Source organism: Pelodiscus sinensis, chromosome 5 (assembly GCF_052426305.1).
Source record: "Pelodiscus sinensis isolate ZL-2025 chromosome 5, ASM5242630v1, whole genome shotgun sequence".
Classification (NCBI taxonomy): Eukaryota; Metazoa; Chordata; order Testudines; family Trionychidae; genus Pelodiscus; species Pelodiscus sinensis.
In genome coordinates, this window is record NC_143056.1 from 5,599,665 (window position 1) to 5,624,706 (window position 25,042).

The 25,042-nt window shown below is 41.8% G+C and overlaps 1 protein-coding gene across 1 annotated transcript; it reads right to left on the reverse strand.

Annotated features, from left to right (window-relative positions):
- POLE2 (DNA polymerase epsilon 2, accessory subunit) lies at nt 1-24,017 on the reverse strand. Its single transcript, XM_075926159.2, has 19 exons — nt 23,859-24,017; nt 19,669-19,769; nt 18,379-18,454; nt 16,858-16,935; nt 15,282-15,375; nt 14,407-14,481; nt 13,154-13,237; nt 11,899-11,955; nt 9,618-9,666; nt 8,759-8,831; nt 7,958-8,130; nt 6,251-6,340; nt 5,967-6,021; nt 4,167-4,226; nt 3,992-4,069; nt 3,557-3,665; nt 1,173-1,349; nt 875-942; nt 1-44 (listed from the first exon to the last, which is right to left on the reverse strand). The coding sequence occupies exons 1-19, from the start codon at nt 23,924-23,926 to the stop codon at nt 26-28; spliced, it is 1,584 nt and encodes a 527-aa protein (XP_075782274.2). The 5' UTR covers nt 23,927-24,017; the 3' UTR covers nt 1-25.
- Nucleotides 24,018-25,042: the final 1,025 nt, after the last annotated feature.

The window sequence follows — 25,042 nt, forward strand, 5'->3', positions numbered from 1 at the left end:
CCTCCTCCTGCAGTCTTTCAGAAATTCAGAGACCTTGAAGTTTGCTGAAAATATTAAAAACAGTATTTAATGTTTATAACATGCATCCTTGTTTCTTGAAACCAATTCATTTACCATTGTGCTCTTTGAAAGGTTCAGTGAAATCAAGCACTTTAAATCTGTTTACCAAATTAGAGGGGTATTTTCTACCTTCTGGTCAAAGTTGCATGAACATTTCTGTTGATAGTTCCCCTTGTTTTTATGGATTTATACCAGTCATTTATACAATCTTTTTCACATTTCTCATAAGCCCCCACTGTAGTAAATTCAAATTGAAGCAGATCTCAGTGCAACAGTTAACCTTGTATATGAGCTTTCTGTTTCTAGTAAATTTTGATGGGTCTTCTTGCACCCCCAACACTGTCTAAACTATTAAATTAACCTACAGCTACTTGTTAACTAAATCATGATCCCAAGCATGTCAGAGAAAATTGCACTTGTAGTAGTAACTGGAGCTAATTAAATCCAATAAACATGATTAGGAATACATGGTTACATGGATATTCAAAAGTATGGACATTTGCATTCAGACTTTGCATTCAGCTATTGCTTCATTTAACAAATAAGTATATGAAAATGGCTATTTCCTGCCCTGAGGTTTGTGTACATCACTCATTCGTTTCAGAGGGAGCTGCATGTTTGTATCCGAAGGCAAAAGCTGACCTTTTGCTTCACTGTCTCCCAGTATGATAGGGTGGGCTAACCAGAGAATATGTTCTTATTAAAAATACATCCTTATCTATATCATTAAATATTCCCATTCATTCTGAGAAGAAACCAAGCAAGAAATGGTTATATTAATCATTTGTTAATATCAGATCCTGACGCTATTTACCTGTCTTCTACTGTTTTGTTGGAGGGATAGAACACCTTGAATGAAAATCCACTTCTGGGAAAAGAACCCTATAATAAAAAATACACCAAATTTGTGTCAGTAGAGTTTGCAATGTTACTGTGCAACAAAGTGTAACTGCTTTCTTTTTGTTTGATAACCATATAATACTTTTCCTCCTATATTTGGCCTACTAAAAATACAATTGAATTTATTCAATGAAATTATGTTAAGATATCGTGTAATTCTCTGCTTGTTGGTTATGTCTCCTTACTTTGATAAAGCATAAAGTAAATCTTACAGGATTTATGCAGAGGCAGTCACTATTAGTCACAGTGAAGGGATCATATTTATCTGCAATGACGATCAGATCTGGCACAGGGTACACTCTCAAGGCATAATCATATGCCCAAAATACAGGGCTAACATAAAGTGGAAGTGGAGTCAGATGTCCTTGTGATAATATAGTCTTTACAAACTGTAAGACAAAAGTAAAAGAAAATAATCCAAATTAAATGTTCAATCAGCCAAAAGTCACGTTTGCCATACTTAGTTACCAATTGTCCCATCTTAAAAGCGACTTAGAGATGCTTATAGCTTTTATGTACTTCTCCTCCCTTGTTTATCAATCAGTGATATGCAGTAAAGCTCATGCATTTGTGAAAAGAGCATCTACTGCTTATATCTCACTAGAAGTCCCAATCCTGTCTGCACCACAACTACCAACTGTGCGGTCTCAATTGCACTCTCAGGCTACGTCTACTCTGGCATGATTTTCCAGAAATGCTTTTAACGGAAAAGTTTTCAGTTAAAAGCGTTTTTGGAAAAGCGCGTCTAGATTGGCAGGATGCTTTTCCAGAAAAGCGTGTCTAGATTGGCAGGACGCTTTTCCGGAAAAAGCACTTGTTGAGGAAAAGCGTCCGTGGCCAATCTAGACACGCTTTTCCGCAAAAAAGCCCCGATCACCATTTTCGCAATCGGGGCTTTTTTGCGGAAAACAGTACTGTGCTGTCTACACTGGCCCTTTTGCACAAAAGTCTTTCGGAAAAAGACTTTTGCCCGAACGGGACCAGCATAGTTTTTCCGGAAAAGCACTGATAATTTTACAGTAGATCGTCAGTGCTTTTCCGGAAATTCAAGCGGCCAGTGTAGACAGCTGGCAAAGCGGCTGATTTTCTGGAAAAACTTGCCAGTCTAGACACAGCCTCAAGCAATAAGCTCAATGGAATAACTTTATATATAATCAAATCCCTAACTTCATATATATAAAAAGGTTAAGGTTACTGGTCAACCCCCCTTAACCGTTGACCCCAATGACTCCAGGCAGGCCAGAGCAGCCCCAGCCACATCAGCGGGCTGGCTCTTTAATCAAATAACTGCTTAAATGAAATACATTTTAATTATTTAAATGGCAACTTTTAAAACAGTATTTACATCCCCAAGTCAAATCAGACTTATTCCATGAATTATACTGTGTTTGAAGGCCCACCAAGCACTTTTAATGGAAGCATTACATACACGTGACTCTAGGGTTCCACTAATATTAAGATCTGAATATGCCATAAAGTCAATACCACGGCAAGGTTTTTTCCCCCCTCTCATTAAATTGCTTTAATGATGCAGACTGAATAGGTGAAGGACACCGTGGCTGTGTCTACATTGGCAAGAAATCTTGCCACCTGTCGACACTGGCTGTGAATATTTGAGCAAAAACACTAACGTTCTAATGTACAAAATCAGTGCTTCTTGCGCAAATACTATGAAGCTCCCGCTCAGGGATAAGCCAGTGTAGACAAGCAATGTTAATTTCTTGCGCAAGAAAGCCTGATGGCTAAAATGGCCATCAGAGCTTTCTTGCGCAAGAGAGTGTCTACACTGGCACAGATGCTTTTGCACAAAAGCACATCCATGCCAGTGTAGACGCTCTCTTGTACAAATACTTTTAACGGAAGAGTTTTTCCGTTAAAAGTATTTGCGCAAAATCATGCCAGTGTAGACGTAGCCCATAAGTATACCACAATGCAGTTCCCAGGACAGAGAAAGATGTTTTTGGTCATGAATATAGGAAGTAAAGCTCTGTGTGGCATTTGTGCACAGACAAAATGAAGATTTATAAATGTGTTTTCTTGACTGACGTGCACTTGACACAAAAAGGCCACACTGTTGTGTCATGTGGTGAGCGAAGGAAGTCTGAGACAAACAGACACCAAGTTGGCAAGTCTTGGGTACCCAACAACAAAAAAACAGAGCTATATAAACTCAGCCACCACTGTGACCCCCTGCAATATCAAGGCACAAAATGAGCTAAACCTTTCATTAAGTAGTAAAAATTTCTTGGCACAATAGTGGCACTAAAGATACTGGCTGCTAGAAAGTTCCAAACGTGCAGATAGGCGCATGTGCCCCAACAGTGGGATACAGAAAGACAAGGACTCAAAAACCTCTGAATGCTGTCAATTTGTTAGATATTCAGAAGTAAATTCTGTAGTAAAACAACTAAAGTAGTGGTAACATTAAATATGCAAACTTTTTTTATGAATACTGTCCTCAGCCACCAACCATTCAATTATGAGGATCTGTTATACGGAGATTGTGATAAACAACTAAAAGGTATACAAATCTTGCATTAAATGCAGTAAATCAAGGAGATCTTAACAAGAAAGGTTGAGCATACTCTTAACTTACATGGTTAGGAATATCCAAGTTGCTGCTAGGAAAGCGGACACAATTTCTGCACATTTTATTTACTAAATCTTCACGAAAAATGATGATTTCTTGTGTGCAGTACTGGACCCTGAATAGAAAATAAAGAAATTTTAATTTTTCTGGCATTGGAATGAGATAATGTTATGAAAGCCTGGAAAAATATTTCAATGTTAATCTCTTCTTATTGTTTATACCTACAAAAATTAAAAGATACATTGCAATTAAAACTACAGTCTCAAAACTTTTTACTGTCAATGTTCAAAGCTTTAATTTCCCTCTAATACATTTGTTGTAGCTATCACACATTTTCAGAATGTTACTCCCACGCACAAACTGACCACTTCCTAAAGCAATATGAAAAATCAGCAATAAGTGTTTCATATTTTCTGGTTAATATAAAAGTTTCCCATTTACCTGCAAGGATTTGTAGTGAAAACTGAATATGGCACCAGCTCTCTGAATTCACTAGTGATGTTTTCCGCTAGTGGTGGCCTAAAACAAAGAATAACATGTTGCAGAAGATTTGTATACTCTTTACCAACATAACACTAGAAAGTTCTTAATTAGAAAAACTATGTAGCAAACTTGCCTTGGCAAAATTGAACCAGGACCAGGATCTTCAGGGCCAGGAACAAACACAAATCGACTGCTATAAACAACATAAGGTACAACATATGTTTAATAAAATCCTAATTACAATTACCTAAATTTAAGATACACATGAATCAAACTACAAAGATGCTCAATAATGTTACTCTATGGGTACCCATTCTGGTGATCAGCTCCAGTTACTTGAGAGCTTTTATTATAAATTCAGAGCATCAGAAGATGGAGAGGATGTTCCTGGCTATTCCTGCCTTTTCCTCCATACTCTGAAATCCACATAGGGTACATCTACACTGCAGAGTTTAACTCAAAAGCTAAGCTACATCAATTGCATACCATATTTCGAAATAGGGAGTGTTTACACAACACTTATTTCAAAATAGAGCACTCTTCCTCTGACCCCTTATTCCTCGTATCACGAGGATTACAGGAGTCAGAGTAAGAAGTCCTCCAGCTTGACAGTATTTTGACACTATTTCGAAATAACTGCCTGCTGTGTAGACAGGGCCCCACTGTGCTAGATGATGTGTGTGTACACACTCACACAAGTCTAAGACAAGTGAGCATAAGGGCACATAAAACAAAGAGTAGTGTCAGCAAAGCGGTGGCCTAACCGCTATCACATTTTTTATAGGCATCACAGCAAAGGAGAGTTGTAAAGAGTTTTATAGGAGGGTCAGCCCCACTGCCATGGAAGAATCCTCTGAAAAACCAGAGAAATAACTGAGTACAGAAAATAGGGATGTTAAAAACAGCGTAATAGGGAAACCTGTAACCTCTAAAAATCTTAGTGCTTCCATGTACTGTAACCGCAGTTGCACACTTGGCTTTACACTGAAAAGCCCAAAGCGAAGCCTCCCCAGCAGCAGGGCCACCAGCCCGGCACCTGGTGAGGAAGCTTTGGTCTTATAATTAGGACTTGGGAAAAAAAGTGGGAGAGGAGGAGGAGGCTTTGCTGCAGTAGTGAAACCTCCCCATGAGCCAGCTCTTGCCCAGCTGGCTCCGCTCCCGGGGAGGAGGCTATGTTGCGGCAGCGAAGTCACCTTCACAGGAGCAGAGTGGGATGCCCTTGAGCACCTAGCTCTCGGGGAATAGGCTTTACTGCCCTGTTCACAGTGGGGAAGCCTCCCCAGGAGCCAGCTGAGTGTAACCAATACCATTAACTGATAAGCATCAACTTATCGATTAAATGATTAATCAGTTACACACTAACATCCCTAACAAAGATCATTTACAGAAACTTCCCTTCTACTAGTTTGCTTAAAATAATGGCTGTGGAAAGCTGATTGGGGGAAGAAGTGGAAAGGAAGTAAGAATGTATCAAGCCAATATTTCAGATGAAGCTTTCCGGGACTTGCATGTTTGAAGGCCTGCAGTTGCATCCAGCAGCAAAAGACCTTACATTTTAATATATAAAATCCAACGTAGGCCCTGATTTTGCAGCAAGTGTTGCATGGGTAGACCCCCACCTCTCCTCCACCACACACATCTCCCCTAGTGGGCACCAGGCACACACAGAAGTTCACCTGAAGAGCACTCTGGCAAGATCAGGGGCTATAACTAGTAAACACTGAAACAGTTCCAGAGACGGAGAACTGGTCTAACATTTGTTCAGCAAACAACAGCTCACGTTACACAGCTATCACAGGCTGAATCCAGACCTTACACACCTCCCAAAATAATAATATGGCCTTGTTTTAACACTCTGGCATGGTACTAGCTACACAACAGCTACACAACCATACATGGCCCATATTAATTAATGTAGCATTTTGATACATACCTTTTATGAATGCTGGGGTATTCACATATTATGTCTGCAAGAGCCTTAAGGGAACCTGAAGTCAGAAAAAAACGCATTTAAAGATTTCTTATGACACTATCTGTCAGGACACTAACATTTTGTAATTCATGAACTAGTCATATGTTTTAGGTCAAATAATAGGTCTAAAAATGAGTCTCCTAAAACATTATACAAATTAATAAAAATGAAAAAGCATGCATTTTATCAATATCTGTTGTCCAATTTATTGTACAATAAATATCTGATTACAAAGACTTTCATACCTTTTAGGGATTGAATTTGATTTTTTCCATATGGTGCAGATGAAAAATTTCCACAAAAGAAAAAGCAAGTTGGAGGCACAGAGGAGTAACCTGGGAAAGATACACGAACATTACACTCCATATTATATGGTACTTTAAGTATTCTTCACTGATGAACAGTTCCCCCTCTGGTCTGTTTCATTAGGGGTCAAAAGCTGGGGCAGTGATTTCAGCTATATCACTGTTAAAATGCACTAGGGATGTTAGTGTGTAGTCGTTTACAAGATTAATTGATAAGCCTGGCATAATCAGTAAATCATAATGACTACATGCACCTCCCCCCCCCCCCCGCTGCCTCTGTATCAGAGGCAGCAAGGGAATGGTGGGGAGGCAGGAACTGGTGCCCGTGGGTAGCTGGCCCAGCTCCCCACGTGTATCGGCTCCTGCTGAGCCACCTGTCCACCCCATGCTGCTGCCTCCCAGAGAGGCAACAGCACAGAGGTGAGGCAGGCAGAAGCCACTACACGTGAGGAACCAGTTTTTAAGCTGAACAAGTACCAAAGCTTTCTTACATATATATGATTTATATCCCATTTTTTAAAATGATTCTGTTCCAGGCTCAAGTCTGTTCCACTGGCTTAAAAAAAAAAAAAAAAAAATCAAAAAATGAAGCATCTAATTCTAACCAAAGGTTTTATGTTAAGGAAAGTTAAAATTCTAACCAATGTCTCTATTCTGATGCTACTCCCAAATATTATTTTAAGTTTTTAAAACACTTTCCATAAATATTCTTATCTATAAATAAAACTCTTATTTGACCTAAATTATATGCACTGTAAAGAGGATACTTAACTGATCAAGGTCTCTTTATTACTTTATCATATGCAATTGTAGATCAGTTTAAATCACTTCTTGTCAACATTTGTCAAAATAATTAATTGATTTCCATAATATCTGATACCAGGAGAGAGTCTGATCATTTGTCTCCAATATTCATAAATTAACAGCGATTTCCCACCTATGAATTTGTTTCTTTTTCCACTTCCAATCATTTGCATTCTATCCAAAGCAGAGAATCACATGTTGTTCCAAAAGTGTTTTGGAACACCAAGAGACAACTCATGGATCACTCAGACATTTGCTGTAAAAGAGCTGTCAACATTACTAATGTAACAATATGTGTGGGGAAAACTGCATATTTTAAGAATAAATCATAGTATGTTCTTTTTGCTAAAACCAACAAGGGTTTAAGAGGAAGTATCAGATTCCAACAAAGTAAAAGGTTTCTTAGAACAATAGCCAAGGAAGAAAACAAGGCAAGCATTCTTGTCACATCACATAACAGGGCTACAATTCAAAATAATATTATTACTAAATGAAATAGAGAGGTATCTGTGCTCACAGCTTTTTGCAAAAACACAATGCAAATCAGTTTTTAAAACTGTTTAACAGGGGTCCAAATTAGAAAAATAATATGAGCCATGAATCAGAGCTGGAACTACTTAAATACTGACTTTTCATCAGAATTGTGCATAGGTTTCGCAGGGTTCCACATACTCTTAAGTGGGTGATGAAAGAGTAACAGATTAGATTATCACAGCTTGAAGAAAAGTACATCAATTTTTTTTGGGGGGGCAAAAGAGCCTATTTAAGGTAATAAAGCCAAACAAAACTACTTAAACATTCTTCAACATAAGATTCAGATAAAAAGGCAAACACTGCACCTACCTGAAAACATAGTGTGAAGCTTTTCTAACACTTCCGCTTGGTCCAGCCACACATCAGAAACAAAAACAAACATGGCATCTTCATTTTCACTCTCCAGTTGTTTCAGTTTTGCAGAAGCTTTTACTGAAGTTGAAGAAGGCCCTCCAAAAAAGTTTATGTTCCCATAATATGCCCTACATAATTAAAAACAGCATTTTGTAATGCTACAGATTTTTTTTATTTGACATGGTTACTGCTATAGTACTTAAGGGCCACTCAAGAATGGGACCCCACTGTAAACTGTTCAGCGAGAGCAGTAGATTGTCCCTTCCAAGAAGAGTTTAGAATCTAAATATACCAGGCAGACACAGGGTGGGAAAGGGGTATAACATACAAGCAGAGTGAACAGACAGAAAAGAAAGTCATCCAGATATTAAGCACAGACTTTGGCTTGCTAAACTTTAACACTCTCTCACTGGTGGTCTTGGTCCTGGGTTGTCTTTCACATTCATCCTCAGAGCAAGCCTGGTACCCCATTTCCTCATTCACAATCTCTATCTAACAAGGGCTTGTATCATCAATATCAACGCACCAAAGGCCCAATCCAAAGCCCATTAACCACTGGGCCTCTTTCTGCTGACACAATGGGGTTTGGATCAGGCTCAAAATGGACCAGCAAGTTATAAACATCGCTGCAACATTTGTAAGAAAAAAAGAAAAGTACACTCTTGATGATCTACAAACAACAAACAATAATAGTACCTTGACAGATAGCACAAAATATGAGAAGTCAGAATGAAATCATTAAAAATCATTTTATACCTAGTGGTAGCACTGGGCTCAGTGGGTGGAAATCCAAAAGCATTCACGTGGAATACTTGATCCTCATACCAGCCTAGGAAATTTAATCCCCACCCCACAGAAATACATTTTAGTAAGCAGAACATAGCCTTACCACCCTATTAACATTGTTCCAATTTTATAAAATGCACAAAAATAACGCTGTCTCATTTTCCATGTAGTTAATTATGAAATGTTTAAAACATGTATTACCATAAAATAAAAAAATCTTGCTAGCATGTAGATTATATTATGATATTATGCATGTTGGGATTATTTATAAAATAAAGTGAGATCAATAAGAAAAATTGTCCACTTGAATGTATATAAACACCAGAAGCCCAATTCTGCACTTAGCTGCGTGCTCAGATTTACTATTGCGTGTAGTCCCATCAAAGTGTTTGCGGGATTAGGGCTTTACCAACAAAATAAAGCATTTTGCTATCTGAAAATATTGTATTTGTCTTATTCAAATTATTTTCTAGTCCATACTGACATTGCCATTATTTTCCTTCCCTAGATTAATTCATTTTTTCTTCATGCACATTCTGTCCGCGCACAAACGGAACACTCAATCTAGAGAGGTGCTTTTGAGTCCCACAGATTTCACCCATAAAAGAGTACTCAGTACTCCAGGTTGAGCCCCATAAAACGGCAATAGGCTATGAAAGATCCAACCTTAGGGCCACGAGTTTCAATCACCGACTTAGTTCACAAACTTAATTTGCATCAATACTGACATACCGGTAACTCATTTGTCACCTCTAGAGGGTATAATGTTACAGCAATGGTCCAAAGAGAAGAGATAACATTTTAAAAGTTAACAAAAAAAATCCTTTACCTTCTGCCAAAACAAAGCATGACTCAGTATATAAGCCACTGTGGAACTGGTGCAAAGCTGTTAAGCAAAATATTCTTGTTTGATGGTGATACTGAAAGAAATGTCTTTAAAATCTATTTACAGGTATAGTGGTGGTGGCTGACGGGTGGCAGTGTAAATGCATTACATATGCTGAGTGAGCATAAGGTGATCAACCTGCTAGCTGGATGGATAGCCCATGAATAAGAATATCCCCCAACTCCAGACAGATTCCTAAGAGACAGAAATTAACTCCACTGTAAGAAGCCCTTTGTGTGTCTTGGATCGAAGGCAACTCAGGGTATGTCTACACTACAAAGTTAGTTCGAACTAACAGACGTTAGTTCGAACTAACTTTCATAGGCGCTACACTAGCGCTCCGTTAGTTCGAATTTAATTCGAACTAACGGAGCGCTTAGTTCGAACTAGGTAAACCTCATTCCACGAGGATTAAGCCTAGTTCCAACTAGCTAGTTCGAATTAAGGGGTGTGTAGCCCCTTAATTCGAACTAGTGGGAGGCTAGCCCTCCCCGGTTTCCCTGGTGGCCACTCTGGCCAACACCAGGGAAACTCTTCTGCCCCCCTCCCGGCCCCGGACCCCTTAAAGGGGCACGGATTGGCTACGGTGCCCATGCCAGGTGCAAGCCTGCCAGCACCCAGCCAGCAGACCCTGAACCTGGCACGGATCGAGCCACCCACCCGATGCCCCCCAGCCCTCCCCCTCTTCCCGGGACCAGGCTGGCGGCTCCTGGGAGCTTGCCCGGGACCGCAAAAGGCGGGCACCCGCCTGGGCTAGTGCAGACATCATGGACCTCGTCCTTGATCTCCGCACTAGGCACAGGAATGTGGCCACCTAGGGCAGGAGAGCTGCCAGCCTGGCCACCCAGGAGCAGGTGTGCAAGAGAATCAAGGGGGTCCACTGAGACCCCCGACCCTGAGCCCTGAGCTTACAATGGCCGTACTGGGTCAGACCAAAGGTCCATCTAGCCCAGTAGCCTGTCTGCCGACAGCGGCCAACCCTAGGGACCCTGGAGGGGATGGACCGAAGACAGTGACCAAGCCATTTGTCTCGTGCCATCCCTCTCCAGCCTTCCACAAACTTCGGGCAGGGACACCACTCCTACCCCCTGGCTAATACCACTCCATGGACCCAGCCTCCATGACTTGATCTCACTTCCCTTTAAACTCTGTTCTAGTTCTAGCCTTCACAGCCTCCTGCAGCAAGGAGTTCCACAGGTTGACTATTTGCTTTGTGAAGAACAACTTTCTGTTACTAGTTTGAAGCCTGCTACCCATTCCTTTCCTTTGGTGTCCTCTAGTCCTTCTTTATGGGAACTAATGAAGAACTTTTCTGTATGCACCCTCTCCACCCCACTCCTGCTTTTAGAGACCTCTATCCTGTCCCCCCTCCGTCTCCTCTTTTCTAAGCTGAAAAGTCCCAGTCTCTTTAGCCTCTCTTCATATGGGACCTGTTCCCAACCCCTGATCATTTTAGTTGCCCTCCCCTCTCCCTTCCCCTCTCCCACCTCCTTTTCCTAGTCTCCCCCAGTTTTGTTCAATAAAGACAGATTCCATTTTGGAAGACATGTTATCTTTATTTTGTACATCAAGAAGAGGGGCTAGGGAAGGGTAAGTGGAAGGAGGTGAGGGAGGAATGGGGCACGAGCCCCCGATGGGGAGGACTGGGCTGGCTCTGCGGGCTTCTGGGGGTGGAAGCTCTCCTGCAGCCCCCCAATTGCCCCCTCTCCCCAGCCTGCGTCAAGTGCAGCCGGGCTGATGGCCGAGTGGTGTGATGTGCCCAGTGTGGGTAGTCCGGGCAATCCAAGCCAGGACTGCTTTGCAAGCGGGGCACCCCTGAGAACTGTCTGTCCGGGGTGGGAGTCGGGACCCTTTAAGCACAGCCCTCGGCTAGCCTGAGAAAGCAGCTCCACGCTCTAAGTCCTCCTCTGATGCCCTGCCGGCACTGCTTCCGGCCATCCTTAAGCCCGGTTCAGGGTCCACTTAATGTGGACATGCTAGTTTGAATTAGCAAAATGCTAATTCGAACTAGTTTTTTAGTCTGGATCCGTTAGTTCGAATTAGCTTAGTTCGAATTAACGTTGTAGTGTAGACATACCCTCAGTTATTAGCGTGGGAAAAAGTGGAGGACTGCAGTTGTGTATGTGTACTTTTAAAATGTAACCTTTTGAAGTGTGAAACGATACAGTTCTACAATAATTTTCCTGAAAACCTCTTAAATCCTTAATTTGCATCAAAAGGATATTGCTTTACTAAGGTCTAGCTGAACAACTCCTGTAGGATCTTCCAAGAAAAATTTCCCCTAAAAAGTAAAAATTAAAAAAAAATTAAGAGTACGTCCAAACAATGTATACCTTTAGGTCAATGGAGACGGTGCTATCACACTCCAGAGAAAATATAGAGCCTTACCCAAAACCTAGAGCTGAAAACAGAGTAAAAAGTCTCATTTCCCCATCTGCAGCAGGTGCTGCATGGGGAAAGACATGAGAAAATGGATAAACCCCTTTTCCTATATGTGTTAGCTACCTACTTATCCTTAAATACTGGTTGAGAGAGTTCATGACTTCATTGGTGATTACCCTTTGCTGGAAGGTTGGACAAAAGATCTCATATGAACTCCCAAACCACTCTCACAGAATGGGTTACTAGAGCACAAGGAGGACCCATTGCTGGCTTCTTCATATGAAAACAAATATTTTATTTGTGTAGTCCATGCCACGCAAACCAATTCTTCACCTGACCACCTCTCATTCTAGCCAACAACTTACATTGGTGATAGAGCATGAATTGCCATTAGGCACACTGCATATTTTTGGCTTCAATACTGATTTTAACAAGTTTCAGGATTTATAGGGAAAGCACCTAATACATCTATTCAAGAAAAATTATGTCAGATGTTTAAATTTAGAAAATAGATTAGTTTTACTTTCCCATAGACTTGAATTGTAACATATTGCAAAAATAGTTTTAATTTATAATCTAGCAATCATTTAAACAAATGTTTTTGTTGCAAACTTAGAGAATTAAGCACAATCATCTGATAAAATATTTTACAACTTCATTCTTTAACTGCAGAAGTTGTTTTGGTTTTTATATGTTTCTTCTTCATTTCAAGAGGTATTTAAAAATACCCTGGCAAGTTCAGACATAACATTTCAGGATTTCAGTGGCTGAAGCTGGAGCTCTCTAGAACTCTAGCTGGAATTCTAACTAGTAGTCTAGACTTAAAGGAAGCTAAAGTTCTATGAAATTCTGTCCTTTAAAGAGAAAAAAAGCAATTGTCCTTATGTGCAAGTTATTGATTGTTCCTAAGAAAGCGTTCTGTATAGAAGACTGTTCTGTTCCTGTGTCATGTAAGTCAATGGAGGTTTTGACACTGACTTAAATGAAAGCAGGATCAGGCCATATTTGAGCTATATGAGCTGTATATATTTTTAAAAAATATTGTATTACTGAAAGCATGACAACAAAAAGACCCCCCACAATAAAACATATCCTACCTCCTTTAGCTGTGTTATCATCCCAAGAACAATCACTTCCCCAACTTTAGCTGTATTGCCCAACAGAGTTTCTATTGTTTTAAGCTGGAATCAAAGAGCAAACAAGGTGAGATTTAAATTACACCGTCCATAAATCTGTTCTTAGGTAAGCAAGTTAGGTTCTGAATAGAACATGCTATAGTTTTTAATACACATAAACTAGTCATAATGATTCAGTTTATGCACCAGAATTTAGAAAAAATGTTGTTAATGGCAACTAGCTTCAAGAATTTTTCAGTGAGTGAAACAAAAATGGAAAAAATATGAGAAGTTGAATTTACAAATAGATTAAAGTTAACCATAGGGGGTCAAATTCTCCCTGGAATAAATTCTATTCATAGTAACAACATTCACTTATCAGCAGAACAGAATTTCTAGCCCACAAGTCATTTGATACCACAATCCACTTTTAGTTTAGAGTCATGGTTAGAAGGACTCAAGACAACACCTGGGTTTCCAGAGTTAGGGAAATGTGACCTTGGGGATACCAAAAGTCCTCTGAAGTACAGTTTATGTCATTACCAAGAAAACATTTTGTTGGGTCACACAATGGCATTATAATCTACAACCTTCTTATAGTGTTAGTATATGCATTGGGCATGTTCCTGTTGACCGGGAAGATACACAACAGTCAAGAAAAGAAAGTGCTAGTATAGAATTAAGAGGGATTTATTCTAACTCAATTTAGAGCTGTTTATTTTGCTCTGTCAAAGCTTTTCCAATGCTTCGGATATGATGCTTCGGATATAACTCAAAGGCTATAATTTGGTACCTGAAGCTCCTAATCCACAGCGCAAATAAGGATACAGAAAAAGAGAGAGTTTATTGGCAGTCAGCTGGGATTGGAGCACAGCAGGTTTATATCATGACTTTATTAGCTCTGAATTTGTGAGTTTAGTGCTTATGAAACAGAGATGGGGAAAAAAAATCTCAAGGTTAATAGAGGCAGAGTGTGTGAAAAGTCTCTGTAAATGCATCTACGCCAGATCTCTTCTTTTCCACTTAAAAGCTGCTTTTTAAGTCATGCTGAATTGTGCCAAACACAAGGATTTTGTGATGTGGAAAGAGACTAAGACAACAGCAAACATCTCATAGTCACTGGCTACAAAAGTCAAGATTAATACTTAACTATCAAGTAGGGAAATATGAAAGCACCAAACTACACACTGTGCATACACTTCCCCCAACCCCAAAGAAAATACTAATATATTTACCTGGAATTTACTCCCGTTGTCATCGGGATGAGCACCAATTGCTGAAGGAGTAAACAGCTCATGTCTATGCGTCCTCTACAAGAACCAAGATTAATGCGATCTAGTTAAAAATTATTACCAAACACAAAAGACAACTTACTACATATGCATGATATGAAATGATATTTTAAACTCTCTTATTCAGTTTCAGACAACATCTTTTGATTTGGAAACCACAACAGCATTTACCTCCAAACAATACCTAGCAATAAAACAGAAGTTTGAAAGAACTTTTTAAAGCCAAGCAAGATGTTTTGTTATATATTATTTATAACAACATTAGTGCCTTGGCAGGGAAGGAGTCACAGTACCCATTGTACGACGTGTTGCATACAAATATGTAGTACAAAGGTTTAAAAACTAGAAGACAATGTTACTGGAGACCACATTGACTATAGTCCCTTTTTGTTAAAACAGTGTATGATTACAGTTTATAGGGATGAAGAAAAATACACACTTGATGGAATTCTCATTTAAAAAACTGTACTAAAAAAAAAAAAAACAGATACATGTTAATAATCCCTTTTTTAAGAAATCCAAAATAAAAATTAGCTTACCTCAAAATAAACTATTTTTTTTAAAAATACAATCATTTACATTTTCCTTTCATTTAAAAAAAAAGTTACTTGAGTTAAGGACGTTAACAATGCCATGGAAATCTGCTAGTGCCATTTAATTTCAAAGGATAGTCAATTCAACCTGCTACATATTCTGATTTTATATGAATTTTGTAGCTGCAGCTCACGCTAGCTGTTCAACTATACACTGTACATACATGCCTGTCTCAGAGCATAAAATGATGACATTACACAAATCAAAACGTTTCTTTCACTCACCTGCTGCAAGATGGTGTAGCGTTCACGAAACAACTCTGCTTTATCCCTGGCAGTTCCAAATAAATTGGGCGCAGGATGATTAGTCATGGACAGACTAGAACAAAGTTAACATAGTAATGATTTATTTATTTATTTTTAGAAAACAAAGACCCGATGATATTTTAATCTGAATCTCTATATAAGTAAAGTCTACAAAGTCTTCAACAGCATTGCATATTTTATTTAGCCAAGGAGGTAGTTTTCTGCTAGGGGATCCCATGTATTTAAGTTTACACTCATTTTCTCTCCTTTAACATCAGTACTTCTTCCTCAAGCTGAGCGACACCGGACACAGCTTTATTTCTTAAATGACTAAAGATATTATCTTGTTCTGGCTTAGCGGCACATCTTCACAGAACTCCCATCTCTTGCCAATATTGGAAGCTATAGAGTGGGATTCAAAATTAAAAATCTACAGCAATCATGCAGTATGTTTTTGGTAGGTCAGCATAATCATTAACAAAAATTAAGAAAGGATTCTACTCGCAAGGAAAATAGGCGTACACAAATAAGTTAGCTACAAAATATATTTCTACGTGCTGCAATATAAGAAACATGTCTACAGAATTTACTACAAAAATCAAACAAATAGAACACATACACATACATTTGTGAAACACTAATGCCATCTCATCAAAAGGGATGAATTAAGTGCTATATGGACTTCTGTTCCTCATCAAACACCATATAAAAACATTCAAACCAAAAAACCGACAGACATACAATTTAGGGTCAATATCAGCAGCACAGCATATAATGTATCAAATAATCACGACAACAATTATCTATTTTGACTTCATGCAACCAAAAGAGAAATATTTGACCCATGGCCCAGTTGTAAATATATTTACCTGCCACTATTTACCATGACCCTTAAAACGGAATAACCTAATGCATTCAACTAATTTTGTATAGAAGTTGTAGACTCTATTTAACAAAAAAACTAAACCAGGCATGTCCAAAGTCCGGCCCGCGGGCCAATTGCGGCCCGTGTTCCGGTTTAATACGGCCCCCGCTTCCTCCCCCTCTCCTGGCTCCCCGGCGCTCTTTTGAACTGGCGTGCCCAGCGCGCCGCTTCCAGCTGCGCCGCCGCCGCCCATGGCCTCCGCGGTCCTAGAGCCTGCCCTGTAGGGCACGTCCGCAGCCCCGCTCCCCCGCTCAGCTGCGGGTTCGTCCTGCCCCTGGGCCGCCGTGAGGCCGGCGTGCCCTGCGCTCTCCGCCCGCCTCCGACCCCGCGGGCCCTCCGTCTTGGGGCTGAGAGTGCAGGGACGGCCCTCACGCATGTTCACTTCTTCAAATCTGGCCCTCTTTGAAAAAAGTTTGGACACCCCTGAACTAAACCCTCTCTCAAAAAGAGTTTGATATAATCAGTTTCCTAAAGGCAATCCATCCTTAACGTACTCACTCTTGAGTCCAGCACACAATCCAAGAGTGCAAGTTCATAGAAGACAATTTTAACCATACAATAATGGCTTTGACAAGGACAAATACTGTGAGAAATATAGCAACTTGAGATTTTAAAAATTGAAAGACTTACGGTAGAAACTTCTTCCTTTCTGAATTGTAAACATAACGTGGAACATCAAAGGCCCCAATAATATTGAAAATGTGTTCTCTGAAACCACAATACATTTAAAGCTTTATTGGAGAAAAGAACTTTTTCAAGGAAACAGCTAATGTCAGTGTGCCACGGAAAACTCATTTTGAGTAAAAGAATGTTAACACACACCCTTTTTAACTCTTTCATTCATTCTCCTCCAGTCCCCTCCTCCCACCTCTGACTTGTATCAGTATTTTATTTACAAATAGTATTTTTTTAATTCCGTAGGAAAATTAAAGAGAAAGTAAATTGTGTGCACTTCTTTCTTACACTAACAAAAATTGCCACATTTTTCAAACAGAATTTGTCAAGATTATTTATTAATATGCACTGGGATCTAGATTAAGATAAAAGAGCTTTGGTATGATCAAGATATTTTTTAAGAAGTGGCTACTATGTATGCATGCTACTTTTCAAATCATTTCATGGAAGAGTTTGTAGGCCACTGAATTTATTGTTGATTCCCTTCCAAAAGTAAATCTAAGTTTTTAATCTTATTATAAATGTATCAGAGCTAATAACAATTACAGTGTTGACTTGTAATGCAATCAGGAAGTTTTGAAGATTACAGACAGAAAACATCCATCATTGCATATGGGAGTAAACGCCTTAGACTATGTCTAGACTACATGGCTCCGTCGACAGAGCCATGTAGTCTAGATGTAGCCTAAGTGATAGAACAACATGGCTCTCTAACAAATGCTTTGTCTTTGAGCTTATCACAACAGAATTCAAGAGATACAGGAAGGGAAGCTCTTTGGTCCACAGCATTCTATTGACTTCAGAGGTACTCTGCATTACCATCTACTCAACAAATTTCTCTTCAAGACTGAAACCTAAAGGTCATGCAAGACGATATCCAACACCCTACTACACTCTAGATATACCACATCCACCACTTCTCCTGTATCTTCAAGGCTTGCTACTGTCAAAAGAAAGCTATCAGGTTAATTTGATACAATTCATTATTGACAAATCCATACTATTACGTACCACCTTATTAACTTTTAGAATTATGTTTGCAAATTAATTCCCTAATTATCTGCTCCATTATCTCTCCAGGTACAGAAGTTAAACTGACTGGTCTGTAATGCCAGGTATTATCTTTATTTCTCTTTTTATAGATGGAAACTATATTTGGCCTCTTCTTGTTTTCTGCACTCTCTCCTATATTTCCAAGACATTTCAAAGATAATTGCTAATGGCTCAAACTGCTCTGGCAAGGGATGGCCTGTGAGTTTGAGACTCCTACTACAGATCTAAACTTCAGAAGAAATGTTTTTAAGAAAGAACATTGCTCAGTTTTGAATATCAGCAGATAAAAATACAAAGCAATAACTGTATGATTAGCATTGCAGAAAACATCTGACATTTATTACCCTCCTCCCCAAAAAGAGTGTGCATTGACAGATATCTAGCCATAAATTTCCAATAAAAATAAAAGTAGTATCACCGTACATAGTTTCATCTACTGACTGGCTACATTCCTGGACTGCGACTTCCACTGTGGCCCGTTCAATCATGTTAGATGACACTGAAAATAATAGTGCATAAGATTAAAACTACAGCCTATGGAAAATGACAAGTACCAAATCAAATAGGTTTCAAATATTTTACAAAAATATTCTCTTTCAAAGTGTCTCAAATATTTTTTACAAATCATGATCGTTTCAGTGAATTACATATGTACCGTAAATTTTCTAAGCCAAATTTCTGAAGGCAGTTCATTAAATGTATTTGCCAGAAAGCTACATCTCTACACAAATCTTCATACTGATTTGGTAGTTAACTCAGAATTTAGAAAAAAAAACCCATTATAATTAAACCCTGTAAACCTGCCAAAGGTAGTCTACAAATGTACAGGACAAAAGCTTCATATACTGCAACTTCACTGTTCCAGAATATTTTTATACAAGTTTATATAATTATTCAAATAGATTAACGCAATCTGGGCATTCAAAAACTCTAGTCTTCATTGATTCCAAGGGTACGTCTACACAGCAGCGTTATTTCGGAATAACTGACGTTATTTCAAAACAACAAAGAGCATGTCTACACTGCAAGCTATTATTTCAAAATAATGGTAAGCTGGAGGACTTCTTACTCCAGCTTCCCTTACTCCTTGTAAAATGAGGGATACAGAAGTCCAAGTAAGAGTGTTCTTCCTTTGACTTCCAGCTGTCGAGATAGTGCCAAAAGCTGAGTTAAGCTAGTTCGACTTATGCAATTGACATGTCGAATTAAGCTACGCAACTTGAGCTTTTTGCCCTGCTGTGTAGACATGCCCCCAACTGAGAATTTAACTTTAAAAACATCTATCACAAGTGACAGTGTTGTCACTTTGAGTGCTACTTCCTGGTAGGGATGTAAAATTGTGTTTAATTGGTTAACCGGATAAACATGACATTTAATCAGTTAACCAACTAAAGGGAGGGAGGGCGATCACTCCAGTCTGGCTGGGCTGAAGCATACCCTCTCCTCCCCTGCAGACGGGCCAAAGTGCCCAACCCACCACAGGCAGGGCAGGGCCCACAGCGGACAGGGGTTGCTCTGGACAGCCGAAGTAGCCCCTGTTCGCGCTAGACCCTGTGGGGCTCTCCCTGCTCATGGCATACAGGGAGCTGCTCCAGCCCCCACCAGTTAACCAGAACTGGTAAGCATCTTACCAAGATGTCAAGTTTTTCTTTTTACAGATAACATTATAAAGGCAAGATTAATTTAGAAGGTTTAAGAGAAAAAGTTACTTACAAGGCTGCTTTTCAACAGCATCAATGATGTTTTCTATTGCATCTTCAAGCTCTAATTCATTGACAGATTGAAGAGCTTCGATAAGATATTTACTAGCTTCACTAATTGAAATGAAAAAATAACAGTCAAGATAATAAATTAATATTTAACAGATAAAATACATGCTTTATATCCACTATTTTAATACTGGTACATGCACATACAACTGTTATATGGCTGGTGGTTATTAGCGAGAAAGAGCATAGAAATAGTTATCCTGATACCATTTAAGGCAAAGACGATCTAAAATTTAAAAAGCCCGAAGAATTAAAAAATTGGTGATCACAGGTGGCAGGCCTTTGTGATCTCAACAGATCCCCCAGGCAGGATGCTCACTGTACAATCCAATTTCCTACCCCAGTATACAGGCTTTTAAGGAAAAGGCTACACAAAGTCTGATCTATTGTAAAGAAAAATCATCTTTTGGAAGACTTTTATTATCTTGACACAGTAGAAGTATAATGTTCTGAGTATTATCCATGGAAACATTAAAAATAAAAGGGAAGGGAATGCAAGAAGAAGAAAAAATGAGAGAAAAATATTCCTTCCACTTGGACCAGATTTTTCAAATTGTTATACTCAAAATACCACTTTCTTGTTCCCCCAGTTCTGAAGGTCCCACTCACCTGAAAGAAGTATTGAAAAAGATAGAAGTTCTCTTCTTACAAAAGAATTGACAGAGTAGTTTTAACATGTGATGATGTATCTATACACAGTATTGTCAGATGACTCACACTGCCAGTACAGGCAGTCCCCGGGTTACGTACAAGATAGGGACTGTAGGTTTGTTCTTAAGTTGAATCTGTATGTAAGTCGGAACTGGCGTCCAGATTCAGACACTGCTGAAACTGACCGCCAGTTCTGACTTACATACAGAATCAACTTAAGAACCCCAGGCGTCCCCAAGTCAGCTGCTGCTGAAACTGATCAGCAGCTGATTCCAGGAAGCCCGGGGCAGAGCAACTCTGCCTGGGGCTTCCTGTAGTCAGCGCTGGTCAGTTTCAGCAGAAGCTGACTTGGGGACGCCTGGGGCAGAGCAGCTGGGGTGCTGCTGGGTTGCTCCAGTAGCGCCGCTCCTGGGTGCTACTGGACCAACCTAGCAGCACCCCATCTGCTCTGCCCCAGGGTCCTGATTCAGCCGCTGCTGAAACTGACCAGCAGCGGCTGAATCAGGACCTGGGGCAGAGCAGCTGGGGTGCTGCCGGGTTGGTCCAGTAGTGCCCAGAGCGGGCGCTGCAGGACCAATCGGCAGCGCCCCAGCTGCTCTGCCCCAGAGTCCAAAACAAAAGCCTGGTCTGCTGGGGGGGGGGAGCACACTAGCTGCGCCCCCCCCCCCTCCTCAGCAGACCAGGGACACGGGGAGCAGAGCCTCTGAGGCTTTGCTCTGGCAAAGCCTCAGAGGGAGGGACCCCGCCGCTGCTGCCGCTTCAATCTGGGTGCCTGTGGTCTGCTGGGGACCGTCCCCAGCAGACCACAGGCTCCCGGACTGAAGCCGCAGCCGCGGGGGGGTCCCGCGCCTCAGAGGCTTTGCCAGAGCAAAGCCTCAGAGGCGCGGGGAACCGCCGCTGCTGCGGCTTCAATCTGGGTGCCTGTGGTCTGCTGGGGACGGTCCCCAGCAGACCACAGGCACCCAGATTGAAGCCGCAGCAGCGGCGGTTCCCCGCGCCTCTGAGGCTTTGCCAGAGCAGGAGACGGTCTCCAGCAGACCAGGGGCACCGGAGCAGCTTACGAACGGGGCTTTCTCGCCCCGACTTCCGGGGCGAGAAAGCCCTGTTCGTAAGTGCGGATCCGACATAAGTCGGATCCGCGTAAGTCGGGGACTGCCTGTATTACTATTATTTTACAATAGGGAAAAATCAATTCAAGAAATGATATTTTCAAAAGTTATATATAATTCCACTTGAAATAAGATGTTTTCATCTGCAGTCCTTCCTTAAATTCAAACTAAAGGCGAGTATTTAAAGAAAAGCAATTCTGTCATTCATATCATCCAACAGCTGATCAAAAGTGACATTTTTATCAACAGTCTGAACTTCAAAATATTTCACAACATTTAACGCTGGTCCCAAAAGCTCTGAATTTAGAATCCTCAGAATAAGCAGTAATGAAGTAACTGTAGGACACGGTCCAAAATAATTGTTTTTTACAAATAAAAAAAAACAAAATTAAATGCCCTGCATAGCTGAAACCCCCGTCACAGCCAAAAGGAAAAGAGAATCACTATTATAGTAAGTTCTCTAGAGGAAAAAATACGAGTGACAGAGCTACATTATCAGTGAACTACTGAGCACTGAGATGAGGACATGAGTGGTTGGGGATAAGTTTCCTACCAGATTCTTAATGAACTGACCCTAGGCCTGAACTCAGATCAGGCTACCCATGAAATGGCAGCTCTGCTTCTTGCAGCTCTCATTGGCTGGGAACAGTGAACCACAGCTACTGGGAGGGCTGTGCCTGTGGACACTCAGGTAAACAATGTGTCTCAAGGTCTGCCAGCGATTAACGTTAATGAGCTGCAATCCACAGGGGCAGATGACAGTTTTGTGGGGCCCCGGGCAGCATAATTCCGCGGGGCCCCCCCTTTGCCACAGCACATGCGCAGTGACGCCATGCGCATGCGCAGCAGCGCCACGGCGCATGCACAGGACTTTCTGAAGCACAGGGCCCGGGGTGGCCGCCCCGTTCGCCCTGCCCTATATCCGCCCCTGGCAATCCATATGCTCTTGGGCAAAAGCATATCACTTGCGCAAAAGCACATGCCAGTGTAGACGCTCTCTTCTGGAAGAGTTTTTGCAGAAGAACTCTTCCAAAAAAGAGTTTTTGCGTGAGAACGCACCGGTGTAGACGTAGCCTAAGTGTATACAAGACCTAGATGAGATTTAAACCATACTTAATACATTTTACAACTCATGTTAAGGGCGATCAGGTCATAAATCTCATATACAAAGTTTATGATAAACACTATAACATTAACCTAATCCTATTTGCAAGGCTTTTATTTAGTAAGCCACAGATGAATATGTTTATTTCTGTTTACAATACTTTTAAATGCAAAAGAAAGAAAAGCCTGACAGCTGGCTTGCAAGAATATAATCGACACTAGGTATTTATAAAGCTTCTACCCCCAAAAGGTGTCTGGGAAGTGACAGCAAGACTAGTAGTTACATACTGAAGTCAGTATTTAAAATTACAAAGGATTTCTTCAGACACTAGCGGGAAGTTTTAGTTCAGTTCCAGTATAACACCAAGAGAGGAGATGTAGGCTTTGTCTGCCCTTAAATGCTTGAAGTACAGCCATATCAGTAATTTAAACGGGGGCTGTGTCTACACTGGCGCAATCTTGTGCCAAAGCGGCCGCTCTTGCACAAAAACTTGCTGCCTGTCTATACTGGCCGTGTGTTCTTGCGCAAGTAAACTGACGTTCTACTGTATAAAATCAGGGCTTCTTGCGTAAGAGCTATGATGCTCCTGCTCAGGAATAAGCCCTCTTGTGCAACTGTTCTTGGGCAAGAGGCCAGTGTAGACAGGCAACATGAATTTCTTGCGCAAGAAAGCCCTCTGGTTAAAATGGCCATCAGAGCTTTCTTGCGCAAGAGAGCGTCTACACTGGCATGGATGCTCTTGCGCAAAGGCACATGCCAGGGTAGACCTCTCTTCTGGAAGAGTTTTTGCACAAGAAGCTGCCAGCGTAGAGTAGCCAAGGTGTGGCCATGGCATGAGAACTAGGAGAGCGTTCTGCATGTAAACCATCTCCACCAGGGTAGTAGTTCGGCAGCCACCACTAGCCTGGATGACACTGGTGTCTTACAGCACGCTACCTGCTGTGGGTGGGGGGGTGTTTTTTCACACCCTGAGCAGAGAGTTACAAGCCCTGCAAAGGGCCAGCACAGACTTAGCGGAAGGCCCAGATCCCCACGGGTATTACGGTGCCCATGGGAGTCAGGAGCCCCGCACCAGTGCGGATCCGGGCCTAGACCCACAGGGCCAAGCAGTCTCCCTGCTGAGCACAAGAGGCAACACGCGCTAAGCTGCCCGCCTGCTGCCGCCTCCCCAGACTCCGCGACGGGCCCATCCCCGTGGCCTCGCGGCTGGGAGAGGCTGGCGGGCGGTGCCGTGCGGCGGGCGGCGCGCGCCGGGCGGGGTCTACTCACGCGCGGAGCAGCAGCCCGTGCATCTGGAAGGCCGAGCCCACTTTGCCCCGCAGCTTCTCCGCCGCCATCTTCCGCGCTTGGCGCCAGCGGGCGGCGGCCCCGCCTGCAGGGGCCGGGCCGGGGCCCTTCCAAGGCGGCGGGAGCGGGCGGGGCGCCGAGGTGCCGCCAAATCGGTCCCAGCGCCTCCCTGCCTAGTGTCCCAGCAGCCCCTGCCCGCCCTGGGGGCAGCACTGCGAGCGGGGCACGCTTCCCCCCTCCTCAGAAGTCCAAAAAAGCCCAGCAGCTCGCGGAATAGAGCACGGAAATGCTGTTAGAGCCAGTCCGCTCTCCCCTGTAGGGGCCACTTGCCTGCCCCGGCAGAGAGGCTCACCCACAGAGATAGCAACATGCAGGACAATGCAGCACTTTAAAGACTAACGAGATGGTTTATTAGATGATGAGCGTTCGTGGGCCAGACCCACTTCCACAGAGATAGGGAGGGAGCATGGGGGGGCACCCCATCGAGCAATTAAAATGTTGGCGGGAGCACTGGGGAAAGGCGGTGTACCTCCTCCCGAGTGCTACCTCCAGTCACTGTGTGCACCGTTATCATTTTCTGGTCATATCAGTGAAACGTTTCAGCTGCGTGTTTTGTTCGTCTTTAAGGTGCTACTAGTCTGTTGTTTTTTAAGTTTTTCCTGTTACAGACTCACCCGGCTACCACTCTGAAGCGGTCCAACTAACGATAGCCTTTTCAGAAGCATAGAACCATAGAGCTGGCAGAAACCTCAGGAATCATCGAGTCCAACCCCCTGCCCAAAGCAGGATCAACCCCAACTCAATCATCCCAGTCAGGGCATTGTCAAGCTGGGACTTAAAAACTTCTTGGGATGGACATTCCACCCCCTCCCCAGAAAACCCATCCCAGTGCTTCCCCACCATCCTAGTAAAATAGTTTTTCCTAATATCCAACCTGAACCTCTCCCCCTGCAACTTGAGACCATTGCTCCTAGTTCTGCCATCCCTCACTACTGAGAACAGCCTCTCTCCAGCCTCTTTGGAACCTCCCTTCAGGAAGTATTGCTCTAAGTAACGGAACGAAACTAATCTCCTGGTTTTGGATTTTTGAAGTTCGTTCATGGAGAGTAGGGTCCAAACATTTGTGTTTTCAGATTGGTGTATGCAAGTAGCAACTTTCCTGCTCC

Bases quoted from the DNA above. Each gene is read 5' to 3' on its own strand.
- POLE2 (XM_075926159.2), bottom strand. From the start codon at position 23,926: ATGGCGGCGGAGAAGCTGCGGGGCAAAGTGGGCTCGGCCTTCCAGATG. The intron at 14,482-15,281 runs GTGAGTGAAAGA...TGGTTCTTGTAG, and splicing joins GCTACACCATCTTGCAGCAG to AGGACGCATAGACATGAGCT. The intron at 13,238-14,406 runs GTAAATATATTA...CTTTGATTCCAG, and splicing joins ACAACGGGAGTAAATTCCAG to CTTAAAACAATAGAAACTCT.